General features: G+C 34.0%; 4 protein-coding genes across 7 annotated transcripts; all 4 read left to right on the top strand.

Moving 5' to 3' along the window:
• Window positions 1–447: 447 nt before the first annotated feature.
• LOC18040244 (30S ribosomal protein S9, chloroplastic) lies at window positions 448–2645 on the top strand. Its single transcript, XM_006434851.2, has 2 exons — window positions 448–955; window positions 2180–2645. Exons 1-2 carry the CDS (start codon window positions 608–610, stop codon window positions 2465–2467), a joined length of 636 nt encoding a protein of 211 aa, XP_006434914.1. The 5' UTR covers window positions 448–607; the 3' UTR covers window positions 2468–2645.
• A 571-nt stretch (window positions 2646–3216) lies between these two features.
• Window positions 3217–8451, top strand: LOC18040243 (probable E3 ubiquitin-protein ligase ARI2). Of its 2 annotated transcripts, XM_024182987.1 has the most exons (7): window positions 3578–3667; window positions 4089–4161; window positions 4250–4282; window positions 4441–4720; window positions 5211–5691; window positions 6872–7423; window positions 7714–8451. In XM_024182987.1, exons 4-7 carry the CDS (start codon window positions 4441–4443, stop codon window positions 7829–7831), a joined length of 1431 nt encoding a protein of 476 aa, XP_024038755.1. In that variant the 5' UTR covers window positions 3578–3667; window positions 4089–4161; window positions 4250–4282; the 3' UTR covers window positions 7832–8451. The 2 variants fall into 2 exon arrangements, with proteins under 2 accessions (XP_006434912.1, XP_024038755.1); XM_006434849.2 differs by lacking the exon at window positions 4089–4161 and having other exon boundaries at window positions 3217–3667.
• A 211-nt stretch (window positions 8452–8662) lies between these two features.
• Window positions 8663–11503, top strand: LOC18040664 (probable E3 ubiquitin-protein ligase ARI2). The gene is made up of 6 exons (XM_006434848.2): window positions 8663–9220; window positions 9668–9700; window positions 9796–10078; window positions 10173–10653; window positions 10747–11256; window positions 11374–11503. Exons 1-6 carry the CDS (start codon window positions 9089–9091, stop codon window positions 11483–11485), a joined length of 1551 nt encoding a protein of 516 aa, XP_006434911.1. The 5' UTR covers window positions 8663–9088; the 3' UTR covers window positions 11486–11503.
• LOC18040663 lies at window positions 11492–15579 on the top strand. Of its 3 annotated transcripts, XM_024182990.1 has the most exons (8): window positions 12393–12471; window positions 12577–12986; window positions 13642–13859; window positions 14033–14209; window positions 14287–14442; window positions 14641–14917; window positions 15031–15228; window positions 15403–15579. In XM_024182990.1, the coding sequence occupies exons 2-8, from the start codon at window positions 12608–12610 to the stop codon at window positions 15450–15452; spliced, it is 1455 nt and encodes a 484-aa protein (XP_024038758.1). In that variant the 5' UTR covers window positions 12393–12471; window positions 12577–12607; the 3' UTR covers window positions 15453–15579. The 3 variants fall into 3 exon arrangements, with proteins under 3 accessions (XP_024038757.1, XP_024038758.1, XP_006434910.1); XM_024182989.1 differs by lacking the exon at window positions 12393–12471 and adding an exon at window positions 11492–11576 and having other exon boundaries at window positions 15031–15543; XM_006434847.2 differs by having other exon boundaries at window positions 15031–15543.
• The last annotated feature ends 3146 nt before the right edge of the window (window positions 15580–18725 follow it).

Here is an 18725-nt window from a genome sequence, read left to right as displayed (position 1 = left end):
CTTTTAAATAATAATAAAAAAAATCGAATGAGGTGCGCGTTGTGTTTATCAACTGGGATTGTCGAATAACGATGATACTGGACTATGGGGGATTGAGGTTGGGTAAGTTACAGTTTTAAAGTATTTGATAAATATTAGTAGTTGTAGTTTGAAAATTATATTGTTTGATAAATACTAACGGTTGAAAAATTATATTAATATAATTTTTTACGTGTATAATAAAAAATTTATTATATTTTTTTTCACAATTATAGTTTTTAAGTTATAATATTTTAATCCTCATAAAAAATTACAACATTTCAATATCAAACGCACCCTAAGGAAGTGGGAAAAAAATGACAATTAAATATCTAATAATTAGCTCAGGCTTTCTAGTTTCTACTTAAGTGTTAATACGCCAGATCCGAAGGAAGTCCCTACAAATTACCCCAATTAAATATTTGCGAACCAGAGTCAAAACCACAACCCGTTTATAATTCAAATAAACGGCAAGTCGTTTCTGAGCCACAATTGAGGAGCTTCAGAAACGACAGCGTTTGCTACCAGCAACCACATCTCTTACTCTTCCTAGGCCACATTTGCGTTGTATGTTTATCCATGTTCAACAATGGCAATGTCACCCGCAATATCTCCTCTCACATCTTCCCTCTCTTCCCTTTCATTTTCCTCCCAAATTTCTCAGAAACCAGGCATCCCCTTTGTCTCATTACACAGGTCCAAATCGATATCCATCTCTCCAAAAAATGATAAAACCCCAAAACTGGTAGTATCGGCCACAGAAGCTGCGCCAGCTGAACTGGAAACAACTGACCTCAAGAAATACGTCAAGTCGAGGCTTCCCGGTGGCTTTGCGGCTCAAACTATTTTTGGAACGGGCCGTCGGAAATGCGCCATTGCTCGTGTCGTCCTCCAAGAAGGCACCGGCAAATTCATCATCAACTACCGCGATGCCAAGGTTTCTTCTCTTTCTTTTTACCTTATATTGATTCTGATTTTAATTTTATTTATTTATGCTGGGAGTTTATGTTAGTAACTGATTTTGGCGAATTCATTTTGATGAGAAACCTTTGCAATTGGTTTTAATTTCTGGGCGGTTTAGGATTCACTTCTCTCATTCTCTCTCTCTATATTTCGTTTTATGTTGTATATCCATTTTAGGGTTACCTCCTAATTGCAATAATTGCAACTCAGGTGGCTTCAGTTATTATGAAAAGTTTTGTATTCCAGATGTCCAACTACCAGTTGCCTGCGAGTTTTGACAAGCTCACAATATGGGCTGTTATCCACCATTCTTCTTTTTAGAACCGCTGGTGTTTCTATGTCAGTGATTCCACATCTTGTTTCTTTGATTATCTTCTGGTCGTGTGGACTCCATTACTCATGGGTAGACAGTCCATTACCATAGTAAAATTTCGCAATGCTCCATGCATCTGATTATATATCATGCTCCCTTCATCTGACTTCCCTGGGTTAAAGCTATGTGCTCATCTTCATTAACCTCAACCTAATTGTTGGAGGAAAACCTGAGCTGAGAAGTGTTCAGTTTTAGGCCCCTGTGAACTCTGACTTCTGGTCACACTTCCTTTTTCATCAGGTGCAAATGGAGTTTATGGGTCCAGGCCAGTCTGACACTCTGTCAACTGGTGTATAAAAGAGATATATGTCCATTGATCAGATCATGTCTGCTCTCGAAAATGCATTTTTCTTCTTTTGGTTGACGCATAGGCCAAATAGATTAGATGTCACAGCCTCACTAATTGCTAGGTATTTCGCTTAGAAGCTTCAGGCAACTAACTGCAATGATCATTGGAAGGATGTTTTATGGTTCTATTTTCTGCCCCTTCTATTCATAAAAGGGTCAACATTTTAGCCATCAATGCAGTGTTCTTTGGTGCATCTTGATGAGTTTTGCTTCTGATGTGTTTATGCATGATAGAGCAACTCTTTTTGCGCCAGTAGGCCTTTCTAACTGAATGAAATGGAAGAGCAAGACCGCAAAGTTTAGGGTCGCATTTTCAGCTTGAGCATGGTCACGGCTATCTTAGTGTTTCTCTCATAGGAAGATCCATGAAGGAGAAGGATCTACCCATGAGGAATGTTATGCTTAATAGTGTTGTTTTTTACATTTTTTATCAGTTGCTTTTGATGTCCTAGTGATTCAGTTCTTAATGTCATGCAGGAATATCTTCAAGGCAATCCACTATGGCTACAGTATATAAAAGTCCCTTTGGTAACTTTGGGTTATGAAACTAGCTATGATGTTTTTGTGAAAGCTCATGGTGGCGGCCTCTCTGGTCAAGCTCAAGCAATAACACTCGGCGTTGCTCGTGCATTGTTGAAGGTGAGCCAGGACCATAGATCCCCTCTGAAAAAGGAAGGCCTTCTGACTAGAGATTCCAGAGTAGTAGAGAGGAAAAAAGCTGGACTCCATAAAGCCCGCAAAGCCCCACAGTATTCCAAACGTTGAGGCCAGAATTACAGTGTGATGGACTGTTACCCGTAGATCTATTTTCTGCTTGTATCTCTGAATTATTATTATTATTATTATTTTTGGTTTAACATTTTATGTTTGGAGTTTTGTACTTCAGTTCCGGGTATCATGGAATCATAAACCATTTTTGATAGATGGTTAAAGTTGTCCAAAATATTTCATTAAACCTGACCCTCTCAATTCCTCCCTCAAAACCGAACTGTCATTTTGGACTTTGGGTAGCTATGATGACTCCTGTCGAAATTAATTTGAAGTCACTCCTGACTTGGAAAACTTTCTGTTTAGAAATAGTGAAAAATACAAAGAAAAAGAATCAAACTTGCTCAAATTGTAGTTTTCAATTGACAAACACCCTGTCCTGCCTCCTCCAGAACGAGCAGAGAAATTATAGTGCTTAATAGCAGAAAAACATATTATTTGCTCAAGGTAATCACAGAATTAACCCAAAAAAAAACAATATTTTATGTGCGTTTTCCTTTTCTTTTTATTTTTTCCTTTCTCTGAATTCTTAAAGAAGTTATGTGCGTTTGATCTTCGATATAAGATGATCTCAAGTTGGAAACCGGAAAGCAACAATGAATTTGCAGAAACCCAGACGGAGACGCCTCGCTGCAGAAAATTTCCTATTTGAACTAATGCTTTGAAGCCACGTAATACGACACAACTTAAGCATAGATGCGCAAAAACTCAGAAAAAAAAAGAGACCCAACCCCACGAAACGATCGCATTTTTTGCTACCCTGTCGCGTTTCTATTGGACAAAAAGTCAAAAACCTGAAGCTTCTGACTGCGTGCGTACCTCCGAAAAAATATCAGCTAAAACCGCAAGTACAGGCCAACAGCGTCAAAGTTAACGGCATTACGATAACTCGATGATAGAGTCCTATTTATTTTATAAACTCGTTTCTTTTGGTGATTTTTCCGTACTCTGCAAGCCGTTTATTTTCCCGGAAAAAAACAAGCCCCCTGATTTTCCCGGGAAAATAATTTGTCTTGATAGCACTTTTGACTTTATATCATGGGGGAATACAGGAGTAGCGACGATGATTATGATTATGATTATGATTATTACGATGATGATGACGAAGTTGATTTTGTTGATGACGATGAGAATGCCGCCGAACTGGAAGCCGCCGTTGAGCCCGAAATTCCGCCTAATTCTTGTCCTTCCAGTAAGGTACGGTGTCGTACTTATTTAAAGAACTACAAACGAAAGGAAAAAAAGAACCTTCAGTTTCATGGAAATCGAAATTTTTTAGTTTACTAAGCTAAAGAAACATAGCTATCGTTCAAAGATTTTATTGATTGGTAAACAATTAATTTTTTAATGAGAGAATAAACCTTTTAACTAAGCAATATAGTTGAAAATACAAGCAATAATTAATTGAAACGATGGAATTTAACTTTGTTTTTTTGTCAAGCATTTTATATGGCGATCAGATTGATAATTTCAAAGCTCTTTTCTGCGGTGAAATTTTATTTCCCTGGCGCTTGTGTTTTATTTATAAGAATGATTGCTGTAAAGTTTACAAGCTCTTATTATTGCAATTAGTGTTGTATAAGAATTTTATTATGACATATTTTAAGGTATTCCTCAGAATTGATTGATTAATTGGTGCAATTTGGATTGGAAGAAACAGGGAATGATCTTGTTGGGGGTTTTCATTCTTGGTAATTAAATTATTTTTTTCTTTGGCACTGCAAATTTATCTGCATTTTTCTTGTTGTTGATCCGTTTTGTAACCTTCCTCTTCTGCAGGTAATTACAAAAGAATCGCTCTTGGCAGCACAGGTAAAGCATCTGCTGTAATTGTAGTTATTTACTTCTAAGGCTGGTCTATATATATTTTAGGTTTCTTTGTTAAGTAGAAGGGAAAATGAAAAGGGAATAAGCATTGTATTTATGATGATTTTTTTTTATATTTTAATTTTGGGGGTTGAACCATGCAGATGGAGGACTTGATAAGAGTAATGGACTTGCTATCACTGAAGGAACAACATGCAAGAACCTTACTTATTCATTATCGTTGGGATGTCGAAAAAGTGCTTGCAGTGCTTGTAGAGTACGGGAAAGAGCGATTATTTGCCAAAGCAGGCTTAACTATTGTGGAGACTGATGACGTTTCCTCATCCCAAGTTTCATCCAGCTATTGCTGCAATATTTGCTTTGATGATGTGTCTCTAGAAGAAATTACTACTATGGATTGTGGTCACTATTTTTGCAACAGTTGTAAGTACGTTAACATGAATATTATTCTTGAATGGCACTATTCAGTAAAAACTTTCTGAAGTCCTGGACCAGCCACTTTACAGTTTCTCTAACAAAGTATTTAACATCTGCACTTAGGATTTGCTGAAATATTGTTACTGTCGTATGATTACCTATTCTATCAAATGCTTAAACTCACTGAGGGAAGATTTCACGTAAAAGTTTAATATTTAATTGATATTTTTCATAATAACTTTTTTGTATAAACTGGTCCCATATTAACCATGGTGTACTGCTGGAACTCTGTGGCATTGAGAATTACAAAGTAATTTATTACCCCCAAAAAAAATAAAAGAGGAAAAGACAAAGAAGTAGTGAAGTATACTCAATGGAAGGGTTAACTAGGTAATACAGATTTATATTATCCATTTTCAGTTCTCACAAAGGAATTGTGTGTTCAAGGTGCTTGGAGAGATGAGATTGATTAATTTTTCTGTATGTTTGTTCCTAGGTTGGACCGAGCATTTTATTGTGAAGATAAATGAGGGCCAGAGTAGACGCATTACATGCATGGAACACAAGTGCAATGCTATCTGTGATGAATCAAAAATCAGATGTTTAGTTAGAGCAAGAAATTCTGACCTTGCTGATAAATTTGATCGTTTCATGTTAGAATCATATATAGAGGATAATAAAAGAGTGAAATGGTGCCCCAGTGTTCCACATTGTGGAAATGCAATAAGAATTGAGGTTGATGAACTTCGTGAAGTTGAGTGTGCATGTGGGCTACAATTTTGTTTTAGGTGCTCATATGAAGCACACTCGCCTTGTTCGTGTTACATGTGGGACCTCTGGTCCAAGAAATGCCAGGATGAATCCGAGACAGTTAATTATATTGCGGTCCATACAAAACATTGCCCAAAATGTCAAAAACTAGTTGAAAAGAATGGAGGTTGCAACCTAGTATCCTGTATCTGTGGGCAACCATTTTGGTGCGACTTCTTATCTCTTTCCGCTGCATTTTTATCTTCTTTCTGTGTGCTTGCATGAATGTAAGTGAATAACTGGTTGGGATTGGGCTGTTTTACGTGCCTGTACTCACTGGATGACCATTTTCTTCTTTATGACTTCTTCTTGGGTTAAGTTGTGGTTTTTGGGCCTTGTTTAGTATTTGAGATTTTATCATCTTTCAACTGTATGAGCTCTATATTTCGAACTGCTGAAATAGTTCCTGTCACATGTCATGGATATGCAATATTTAAAGTTCTATATTGATTGAGATCTAGACATTGTGGATACTTGGACCATTGAAATTTGTTCAAGAATGCGTCCAGAGTTTCTGACTCTCTGTGACAATATTTTAAAAATTATTGTCATCGAGTTAGTTAGGGATTTGTAACTCACTCATATAATACAGCGAAGGATTTGTTCTTGCATTCACTGTATGTTTGTTCGTGGGGGGATTCTAAATGGTATCTTGGGATATTATATTTACCATGGGGCAGTCACATTTCATGACCGTGCTCTGATGTCAATGACTAAACCTTCAATATTTCTTGCATTTCCATTCTCGTGAGAGTGAATCTATTCAATGTAATTATACTTGTTACCATCAATTGATAATTATTACTTAAACAGTTATACCTGCCACTGCTAACAAAAATGAAGACTTAATTTATGACAATCCTTCTCCTGTTTGTGACTTTGTTTGGCTGTTTGACCAATGAATTAAAAGGCATGATTTAACAGGAATGTTGCTTTGAAAATTTGCATTTTGATTAATGGGTCTTGCTTAAGTTGCATATCATTGACTTGTAGCAAACCCAAATGTTAGTCAACTATGAGCTCCCAAGTGTTTCATAGACTGCCATATTCTTGAATTAGGTGACTCCTTGTAGGTTGCTGTAAGTTACATATAATATAACTTACCAGCTACCTTGATTAATATACCAAAATCTTTGAATGTTTCAGGACCAAGGTCTGTTTTTTTGGTCATATCCATTATGATTTATGGATTGGCATTTATATATACTATATTTGGTATTGTGCCGCATGTTTTGGTAGTCCAATAGACCTCTAGAAAACAATGAACTTTTATTTTCTCCCTGGAATATTGGTTACTACGTAACAAGATCAAAATTGAATTCTTGAAGTTTCTCCTTAATTGTGCAGTTGGCTTTGTGGTGCTGCCACTGGTTCCGATCATACTTGGACGTCTATTGCTGGTCACAGTTGTGGGCGATACAAAGAAGACCGTGAAAAGGAAACTGAGTCTGCTAAGAGGAGTCTTGAGCGCTATATTCACTACTACAGTCGCTACGAAGCCCATAGGGATTCTTCTAAGCTTGAATCTAAGATGAAGGAAACCATGCAGGATAACATAAAAATACTGGAGGAATGTTCAACAGCATCATCTAAAGACTTCGTTTGGCTATTCAATGGGGTTGATAGGCTATTCAGATCGAGGCGGGTTCTTGCATATTCTTACCCATTTGCATATTACATGTTTGATGGTGATCTATTTGCGGATGAAATGACAAAGGGGGAAAGGGAAATGAAACAGAACTTGTTTGAGGACCAACAGCAGCAGTTTGAGGCAAACATTGAGAAGCTTTCATCGTTTCTGGATGAGAAATTTCATTTATACAATGAAGACGAAATTAAGGATTTGAAATTGAGGGTCATTGCTCTTTCTGCGACCACTGATAATCTCTGCCGAAATCTGTGAGTTTATCCTGTTTTCTACAACCATGCCTAAATGCTGTTGTTAGAGTTACGTTTAACAGGATTTCACTTAAAGATTTAACCATGTAAATGGAGTAATTTCCAAAATTACCAAAAACCCATATTATAGCAATATACAGAGAAACTTAATCTTGCATTAAATTTACTTTTGATTGGGTTTATTTGTGTATGACAAAGTTATTTGGAAAATTGCGGACGGCAAACAGAATCATGTTTCATTGTCTTCTCCAGTGGTGATTAATTCTTGTACATCTGTTGACCTAATGCAGGTATGAATGTATTGAGACCGATCTGCTGGGTTCGCTCAAGCATTCGGTTCACAAGATTGCTCCTTATAATACAAACGGCATTGAGAAAGCTTCACTTCCTAGTTACCAGGACACCTAATCATTGGGATATTAAAACATGGGATGAGTGGAAGATCCCCGCTATCAATGGTATAATTCTTAGAACAGCTGCAGTCTAATTATTCTATTCATCCAAGACATCACAACTCAACCATAAGGTATTGTAGGAGGAATAAGGGGCATTCTCAGTCTCTCCCATCAGAATAATTTAGAAGGAAGCAACTGGGACAGCACAATTGATCTTAACTTGCGGCAAGCCTCCGGTGACCAGGGGTCCTAACTTAATTTTTTCCTTTTAATTGTATATCAATATATAGCTCAATATGGCTCTTTTTTTCATGCGGTTGGCGATAGATTCACCACGTTTTCGCTTACAGAGCCTATCATATATTTTGTTTTCATCTTAACCTCATGGCTTAACACAGTTTTCAGTAATTTTTGGATCCGGAGCATTGATAAAGTTGTAAATCAGTAAATGGCGTCGATTGCTGTAGTTCTTCTTTATATTCGTCAGCTACTACTGTCAACGTTTGTTGCGTTGAAAAAGCTCAAGTCGCTTTAATTATTAAGAGGAGATTAAAGTAGACGACGTTGTGAACGTGTAACGGTGAATTGTGTGGATTACCTGTCTTGCCTTTGCAACGTACTCTTAACATTCATTGGCCCCTTTTTTTTCTTTTATTTGAAAGAAAATGTTTTACAGAAAAATAAGTTTCGGCAAGGTTCAAGTGTTGTAAGATGATATAATGATAAAGGTTCAGCTCGAATTCTCAAAAAGCATCTATGAGCACTAAGAAGTCCAAATTTTTCTTATTCAAAAAAGTGAGATCATAAAAAGTTAAAAGAAAGAAAGAAAAATAGAAAAAAGAAAGAAAAATAGAAAAAAGAAAAAATGGCCGGCTGACTCGGCTGCCTAGCATAATGCACTGTGCAAATCACTTTCACAATTCATCTCAAAACTTGAACCCTAATTTCCTCAATTCTCCGAGTTCTAAATTGCAGTGTGCACTAATAATTGATCATAGGAGAGGTAAAGTTCATTGCTCGAACGTAATTCAAAATTTCCCCCTTTTTTTTTTGGTTTATTTACATTGCAATATGTAAAATAATCCGCAGAAACCTAGTCCTAGTCTAACACGACATAGGACATACGATTTTTAAAAGTTTAAGAAAAACCCAGATTCTTGTCCTGCCTTGTTTTTGTATATAAAGCAAACTTCTTCGTTGTTCATTAGTTTAATAAATCAGTGATAATTTTTTCTGTTTATTTTTATTATTGCTGTTTTATTTGTTTAAAATGGAGGACTACGGAAATAGTGATGACGAGCACCAGTATCTTGATGACGATGAAGTCGATATTGATGATAATGGATACGGCTTTGAAGCCCCTGAGACTGAGAACATGGCCAGAGCTAGTGCGTCCAGTATGGTATAGTGCAGTTTTGTTTCTGGTAGAGCAAGTAATTCTTTTGTGTTGTGGGTGCCTACTAATTTAATTGGTAAAACCTCTGCAGTTGAAACAAAAGCACTGGGATTCGACCTCACAGATGAGAGAATTGAGTTAACTGTTGTGTTATATATATATATATATATTCCTCCTTTTAATCCTGATTGTACTTGAATAATTAGTGTTCAAAAGATTTTATTTAGACTGTTATGCAGTTAGATGAAGTTCTGGCTGGTTAGGTTCGAAGACTATGTAACTGTAAGACATAATGAAATTCTTGGATTCTTTTCTCCTCAATGCAGATTGATGGCAAGATTTTTGAACCAATTCTTTCTTGTTCTGCAAATGACAACATTCACTGGAGCGTACTTTTATTTGGTTTCGATTAATGAAGCAGAATTTGTCTTGTAACCTTCCCTTTTTGTGCAGGTAATACCAAAAGAATCACTTTTGGCTGCACAGGTAAAGTGTCCGCTACAACTGTGGTGATGTTTTTCAGATTTTTCTAATGTGTAGAAACATGCTGTGTGTGAGATGGGAATGTTAAACCTTTGCAGATGGGGGACTTGCTAAGAGTAATGGACTTGCTATCAGTGAAGGAAAAACATGCACGAACCTTACTCATCCATTATCGTTGGGACGTAGAAAAAGTGTTTGCAGTGCTTGTAGAGGAGGGAAAAGATAAATTATTTGCTCAAGCAGGGGTAACAGTTGTAGAGAATGATCATCAAGTTCCCTTATCCCAGTGTTCATCCACTTTTTGTTGCAATATTTGCTGTGATGACGTGTCTCCTCAAGAAGTTACTACCATGGACTGTGGTCATTGTTTTTGCAACAATTGTAAGTAAGCTGCTAATCTGTCATCTGTATGTTTTCAGTTGTCACGTCACGTGGAACCGAAATAATCGAATATTCTTGTGTGATTGTGCTTTAGGTTGGACTGAACATTTTATCGTGAAGATAAACGATGGGCAAAGTAGACGCATTAAGTGCATGGCACTCAAATGCAATGTTGTGTGTGATGAAGCAAAGATAAGATGTTTAGTTAGCGCAAGGGATTCTAATATTGCTGATAAATTTGAGCGATTCTTGTTAGAATCATATATTGATGATAATAGAAGAGTTAAATGGTGCCCTAGCGTCCCACATTGTGGAAATGCAATACAAGTTGAGGCTGATGAACTTTGTGAGGTTGAATGTGCTTGTGGGTTCCAATTTTGTTTTAGTTGCTCATCTGTAGCACACTCGCCTTGTTCGTGCCTAATGTGGGAACTCTGGTCCAAGAAGTTTGAGGTAGAATCCCTTTCGCTTAATTGGATCTCTTCCCACACAAAACCTTGCCCAAAATGTTGCAAGCCAATTGAAAAGAATGGGGGTTGCAACATGGTGCGCTGCAAGTGTGGGATCACATTCAAGTGAGTGGTAGCTAGCTCTTGGCATTTTTTTTTTTATTCCTAATATCACATTTCCAATAAAATTTTGAAATGCCCTTTGCTTTGCTTATGCAGTTGGATTTCCGGTTTGGAATATTCAAACGGATATATAGAAGTTTCGGAAAAGAGACCTGAGCATGGGAAGTGGAGGCTTGAAAGCTATTATCACTGCCACAAACTGTACAAAGCTCATACAGAATCTTTTAGGCTTGAGTATGAGATGAAGGAAGACATACAGGATAAAATAAAAATACTGGGTGAAAAGGACACATCATCCAAGGACTTTGGCTGGATAAAGGATGGACTGAATAAGCTCTTTAGAGCAAGGCGGATCCTTTCATTTTCGTACCCATTTGCATTTTACATGTTTGCCGATGACCTGTTGAAAAATGAGATGACAAGAGAGGAAAGGAAAATAAAGCAAAACTTTTTTGAGGACCAACAGCAGCAGTTTGAGACCAACATTGAGAGGCTTTCATTGATTTTAGAAGAAAATTTTGAGAAATATTCCGAGCACCAACTTAAGGATTTCAGAATGAGGGTCATTACTCAATCAGTCACCGCTGATTATCTCTGCCGGAATTTGTAAGTCCTTGCCTAGGCACTTTTGGCAAAAATACACTTGGATTATTTAATTCCCACATTTACATGTATTGAAACATTTGTATATTCATTTCATTCATAGTAACCGGATATGTGCAGGTACGAATGGATTGAAGCGGATCTACTGGGTTCTCTCAAGCATTCGGTTCATAAAATAGCTCCTTTCAACTCAGCAGCTGTAGAGAAAGCTTCAAAAATTCCTTATTGTTGACACTTAGATAATAAAAAAGCTCTACACACACAAACCTATTTGGGGACAAAGGAGAACGGAATCATTTTACAGTGAATTGCCCTTTTTTTGGGTAAATAGTTATACTTTCATCAACCAACTCTTCTTTTCCCATTGCTGCTTCTCATCATAATTTTGCTCATTTTCTAATATCGTTTCTTTCATATGGAGTTTAATAAAAAGCCTTCGTTATTATGAAATGCTCATGTTAGAATAAGATTTGTGGCTGCACATATTATGATGCAGACAATCCTTTGCTAATGTTGCAGTTTTGTTAATATTGTACTTTTGAAAATAATTGTTGTTAGAATAATGTGAGTAGAATCAATTAAATGTTTAGTAAATTTTATTTTTTAAAATGTTGTGAATTTTAAATAATTGTATATGTCAAAAATAATTTAAAAATTTTTTTTTTACTAAACATTAAAATTTAACTTTTAACTTTTTAAATTCACTTTTAAGTCTCTTAATTGCAATACAAATGAACTTTATATGAATTCTTAAGCAATTTTCAGATTGCAAAGCATTTTTATGAAAATTAATAGATGGGAAAAATTGCTTAAAAAATGACATGTAATATTCAAATTTTTTCTATTAATTTTTTTATTTATAAAAATAAAATCCACTTTATAAAATGAAAACACTTTCTAAGTAGTTTTATTTACTTGGTCATTAATTTATTTAATTGATCATCTATGTTTAAAAAGAAATTGTTTTGATCATAAAAAAAAAAATATAGGTAAACAAACATTGCAATTCCATAATGTATTAAAACTTAAAGGAATTTGTGCAACAGAAGGTTTATATATTAAAAATATATGAGACATATATAAAATAAATGTACGACATGTCGGGTTTTAGTTTCATAAAATAAATGACATATTATAAATTTTTTATTTTGGAAAAAAAATATATGAGTGGTATGTAAGTTGATCGCTTAGATCCCACGTCCTAAACTTTTACAAAAGGTGAATGAATATCATACTTCTAATGCATTTTTTATTAACCAAAAACTTATTTGAAATTATTTTAAATTTATCCTGATGTTCAGTTGATCATTGCAATGCTTGCAGGTACAGACGATTGCTAACCAACTGATTCAATATGTCGTCTTCATTGTTTAACGACAGCGGCGTATCTATCCCGATCTCCGACGATGACTCGGACGAGCTCGGTCGGATGCGAGTCCGAGTTCGCAGAAAGCGCAAGAAAAGCCTCCATCGAGTTAACAATGAGTTGACTCGGCGAGTTGTTAGGTTTTTTATGAAGTACTGGATGGTCCTGGTCCTGGTATTCGCCATTGGATTGCTCGTTTTCGAGGCCACCAGAATTGGAAGGAAACCGAGTATGATTGTTAAAACGGAACAGGGTAAAGTGACGTCACAGCTCAAGGAGTTCAAGAGACCGATTCCCGATAAGAAATCCGACTCCACTTTGAATCGGCTTGATCCGGTTATGAAAATCGTTCACGGTGTTAAGGAACGTAAGTGTTTTTTTTTTTAAATTTTCCTTTTAATTTGTTATATATCTTAGCTTACTACCGAAGTGAAGCATTGTGTACAAAGATAATAAATTTCAATAAACATGTTTCAGTTATGAGCAATAATACACAGTTATGGTAATTTCCTTAATTGGCCTGGATTGTACTGACTATGTTCAAGTTTTGAAAGAAACAAGCTGTAGTGTAGTTTCATTATTATTTACTAGCAGCGTTAAGTGTTCTTAGGTAGAATACTATGTCAAGAGCATATGTTGAATTGTAACTTCTTAGTATGATATTTTGTGTATCAGTGAGTTCTTGCTTGTTAGATATATATATGAAATAAACTCAGCTATGGCAGCCTTAAATTTTGAGAATGAATTCAAATAGTAAGATTGTTGGAAGAGTGGGAGTGTGAATCAAGCGGAAGTATGGAGAACAGTTTCTCTTGTTGAAAAGGATAATGGGCTTGTTGGATTGTAGGAAGTTAATGCTTTAATAATTGCATTCTTGTGTTGTATAGGAAACGACCTGTCAACTATAGTACTTTTAATTTTTGAGGACTAGTTAACTATAGTACTTTTAATTTTTGCCATCTATCATGTAAAAGATGTTACGGACATTTCAGTGTATGACATAATTTTGTGAATTCTAACAGCTTGCTTGAAGATGTTGCGTCCTGATGAACTTGAGAATCTTGATCTTCCTATGAATAAGGAATCCAGCAGTCCCATAAAGAAAGTGGTTTACTTGTCGGGCAATGACCTACCTTACGTAGGGGGAAACTCCACTCTCTCCCAACAACCCAGAGAAGGCACAAGATTTAATTTATTTACAGGAATTCAAACTTTTGATCAGAGAGAGGAAAGTTTCAAGGTTAGAACACATTTGATAGTTTTTTCCATAGTTGGGATAATGGATGGTTGCCATCTTTTGAATGCTTATCTGAGTTTAAGTTTCTTGCAATTCATAATCATATAATTTTGTACAATATTGCTGCTTTATGTGTTTAGGTGTTGATATATGCTGAAAAATTTTGTTACTCACAGGTGAAAGAAACCGCTGAAATACATTGTGGTTTTTACAGTGAACGTGGAGGGTTTAGAATTTCAGATGAGGACAAAATTTACATGCAAAATTGCAAATTTGTGGTATCTACTTGTGCATTCGGGGGAGGAGATGATCTTTATCAACCAATTGGAATGTCAGAAGCATCACTTCGCAAGGTTAGCAAGTATGACATATTGGACTTGCTAGCTTACATGCTTACAATTCTTATGCATTATGTACCATATGGATTCAGGTTTGCTATGTTGCATTTTGGGATGAAGTTACCCGTGCAGCTCAGGAATCAGAGGGGCATAATATTGGTGATGACGGCTTCATTGGGAAATGGCGCATTGTGGTTGTAAAGGATCTTCCTTTCACAGACCAAAGGTTGAATGGTAAAATTCCAAAGGTATGACAGTTACACACAAGCATGTTTTCTCCCATGAAATAGTCAATATATAGAGTGCTCTTTATGTGATTATCAGCCATCATTTCCTAGACAAACCTTTTGTAAGACTTCTTGTTCACTTGTTTGTACAAGACTTAAGAAGGTGAGAGTGCATGTGAACATGTTTATACTGGTTTAATATGTGTACTCTGTTATCAGATGTTGGCCCATCGCCTCTTCCCTCAAGTTAAGTTCTCTATATGGGTGGATTCAAAGTCTCAATTTAGGAGGGATCCTTTAGGGGTGTTGGAAGCTCTTCTTTGGCGTACAAATTCTGTGCTTGCAATTTCAGAGCATGGAGCTCGCAGCAGTGTGTATGATGAGGCGAAGGCTGTTGTGCGGAAAAACAAAGCCACTCCAGAAGAAGTTGAGGTGCAGCTGACACAATATCGCCATGATGGCCTCCCAGAGGACAAGAGATTCAATGGAAAGAAAGGTATGCTTTACCAAGACAAAGCATTGATTTTAACAAGCTTGATGCATTGTGTAATTGAGCTTTCTCAATAAGTAAATTTTTAGTTGTGTTTTTTCATTTGTTGAAATATGCAGCTCTAAATGAAGCATCTGTCATTGTGAGGGAGCATTTGCCAGTAACAAATATGCTCATGTGCCTTTGGTTTAATGAGGTGGTTCGATTCACATCTCGTGATCAACTGAGTTTCCCATATGTTCTATGGCGATTGAAAGTGCATGAGAAGATCAACATGTTTCCTGTTTGCATCCGCAAGGATCTTGTTAATACGATAGGTCACGTACGGAAGGCTAAGCCCCTGAAGAGTTTTTTTCCTGCAGACTAACACCCAATTCATCTTTCAATTGTTGTAATAGAGTGGTCAGGGAAAATATAGGCTGCATTTATTCTTTATTCATTTGTAGATTTTTGTCAAATGCCCTAGACAGTTCTCTTGTTTTCTTTAATAGGTCACGTACGGAAGGCTAAGCCCCTGAAGAGTTTTTTGTCTTCAGACTAACACCGAATTCATCTTTCAATTGTTGTAATAGAGTGGTCAGGGAAAATACAGGCTGCATTTATTCTTTATTCATTTGTAGATTTTTGTCAAATGCCCTAGACAGTTCTCTTATTTTCTTTAATTCTTATTCTTTTGGTACAAGTAAATTATTGAATAAGGTCATGTCTACGTTGGAGTTGTTATAAGGTAAAATACGAATTATAGCTACATACGTAAAATGATAAATTATAAAAATTCATTATAATTTTGATTGTGTGATTATGAAAGAGTACTTCACTGTGAAATGATTTCAGTATAGTTCGACCCATTCAATATTTTTTATTCTTTTATGAAATTGTTGGCAACAATTACAATTGTTACACTACGGGTGTTAGACATCATATCATAGCTTTCCCAAGTCAAGATAATTAAAGTCTGTCAAGTATTTGTAAATATGATTCACAGTATTATGCTCAAAATTGAGGGCAAATGTTCTTAAATCAAAGCCTGACGAGTGTTTGAAAATATGATTCACAATACTATACTCAAAATTAAGAGCAAATGTCCCATTCCAAGTATGGTAAAACCATGTAGCTTGAAATAAAAAGAATAATACTTTTATAACGCGATAAAAAAAAACGGTGATTGTGTTTGTTATTATTAAATAAAAATGATTTCAAAATAATATAAATAATAAAACTAGGGTTTAGGATAAGAGTATATACTTGTGGAGAAATCTTCTAATAAGATAGTTTTTTACTAAAGTTAGAGCATCTCCAAAAGGATCTTTAAATTTTACTCTTCAAATTTCAATTTGCTTATTGATGTGGCAAATAAGTGTATAGAAAAATATAATCCCCTCCAAAAGATTTACCAAATAAGAATAAATTAATATTATTTTAATCAAATCTTTCCCACTATCAATTGAATTGTTATTATATTTTTTAAAATAAACATAAATAATAATTATTGCAGTCTTATCTTTTCAATAAATAATAAAAAAATATTAATAGAAGAGGGAGAAACTCACTCGGCAATATTGAAGAGTGAGAAACAAATCTTATTTGAATAATCTAAATTAACGTGTCTTTTGGAGTGTTTAATATTGATATGACTTTTCAAATAAGAAGTAAAATCTTATTTGAAGAGTCTTTTGGAGATGCTCTAAAAATGACAAGTTAAAAAAACACATAATTCAATGTTTAAATATGTATTTTTGTCTTTTTTTTAATTGAAAATTTATGTTATAAAATTATTCTTTAGTCATGGATCTATTAGTTTGATACAGTGAGAATAAGCTAAAAGATAAAAGGAAAAAATTCAATGCATTATAAAAATAAATTTCAAGAAAAAATACAATGCATTGAAATATATATATATATATATATATATATATATATATATATATTATCTCTCACTTCAACAAACTTCCTTTTGAAGAATTTTATATATAAATATATATGCCTAACGAGTGTAAAATGCAATAATAATTAGGTTCTTGAAAAGTATCTTATTGTTTTTTTTTAATTACATCAAATTCATTAAAAAATTGTTGTTGAGTGTTTATAGTTTCTTTTTAATATTTTATAAACTATACATATGCTAAAGAAACTCGAACTCTTTATTTTAGATTTGAACACTCCACCTTAGAATTAAGATTGTGCTTACTTATTAGAATGAGAGTAAGAAGTGTTACCACTAGCATTTACTTGCTGATTTAAGGAAGGGAGTTGGGGTCTTACTCTGTAATCTCACTTATTTTTTAAGTGAATAATAAGATTCCTACTCCTATGGAAAGTGTGACTTATTTTTTTCACCCTTTTTTTATTAAATATAATATACTTATATTTATTAAAATAAGATAATGTTACATTTTTTTTAATATAAAGGACTAATATCTTGGATGACAACTCATATTACATCAGACTATTTACTAATATATTTACATTCAGACAATTATTGAGACAAGAGTCTAAATTTTTATCCTCTCAAATATTCGAGAGATATTTACTCATTTTGAAAAAGAAAAAACTGCTTTCACACAATTATCAGCATAATTGGAAATGAAATTTTTAGGCCTCACAATACTTTTATGAGGGCTTTAATCACTGTCCTCACAAAGGCCGAGTGGCATGTTACATTTATTTAAAAATAATAACATCATATTTATTTAATTAATGTTATTATATTATTTAATAATATTATGATTAAAGAAAGTAATAATATTAAACTTCTTTAAATACAATATTATTTTATTTATTTAAGAAATAGTATTATATTTAATTAATAATGATAAATAGTCTATTCTACGAAAATAGTAGTTTTGTACTATATTATTAATAATAATATTTTTATTTATATTGCTCTTATCAATAACTTTTAATTTACATAATTAAAATTAAATTTAATAAAAATTTATGATTTACATAATTAAGAATATTAATAACTATTATTGATTTTAATATATAAATTAATAATAACCTAAACAATTTATTTTTACAATTTTTTTTTTCACTTTGTAGTTAAAAAATACAATTGTTTAAATAAAGGTAAAAATATAATTTGAAACAATTCACTCCAATATAAAATAAAGTAAATACATAAATGAGATTTTAATTCATATTTCACACTTCAGTTTCACTGTTAGTGCATTTATTAATCAATAATTAGAATAAGTTAGAATTATAATAGAGTAGAATTAGAATAGGCTGAAATCGGAATTGAGAATGAATCGAAATAAATTATTTGCTTTAATTATATGAATCGAAATAAAAATATACCATACTACCATCGGTGTGTTTATTTTATCTTGAAATCAGAATAGATTGTTGGAAGTTATTAAACTGACTTTAGATCATTATTGTCATTATTTATTATAATAATTGTGACTATTATTAATATCATTATTTTATTATTATTAAGTAGTAATAATTATTTTGATAACAGTAATCATCATCATCATCATCATCATCGTAATAATAACAATAATAATAATTGAGTTGGGGAATATAACTGCTCTAGGGAATGCGATTCTCATTCTCACCTTTCTCGAAATGAAAACTTTAGTAAGTATTGGTAATTTTAGACAATGCTCGGCACTTGGATTCTGATTCCTTTTCTCATTTAAGCAATTAAACATATCGTTCATTCTCATTCTTTAATTTCCATTCCAATTCGTGATAAGTAAACCATGTAAATAAATAACATACTCTTATTCCCACTCCTATTTTACACTTGTAATAGCAAAATTCTGACTCCAATTTTCACTTCAATCCAAGAAGAATCCTACTTAAA

This window comes from Citrus clementina, unplaced genomic scaffold, assembly GCF_000493195.1.
Source record: "Citrus clementina cultivar Clemenules unplaced genomic scaffold, Citrus_clementina_v1.0 scaffold_5, whole genome shotgun sequence".
NCBI classification, from domain to species: domain Eukaryota; kingdom Viridiplantae; phylum Streptophyta; class Magnoliopsida; order Sapindales; family Rutaceae; genus Citrus; species Citrus x clementina.
The sequence above is the reverse complement of the archived record's forward strand: the minus strand, read 5'-3'. Positions and strand labels throughout refer to the sequence as shown.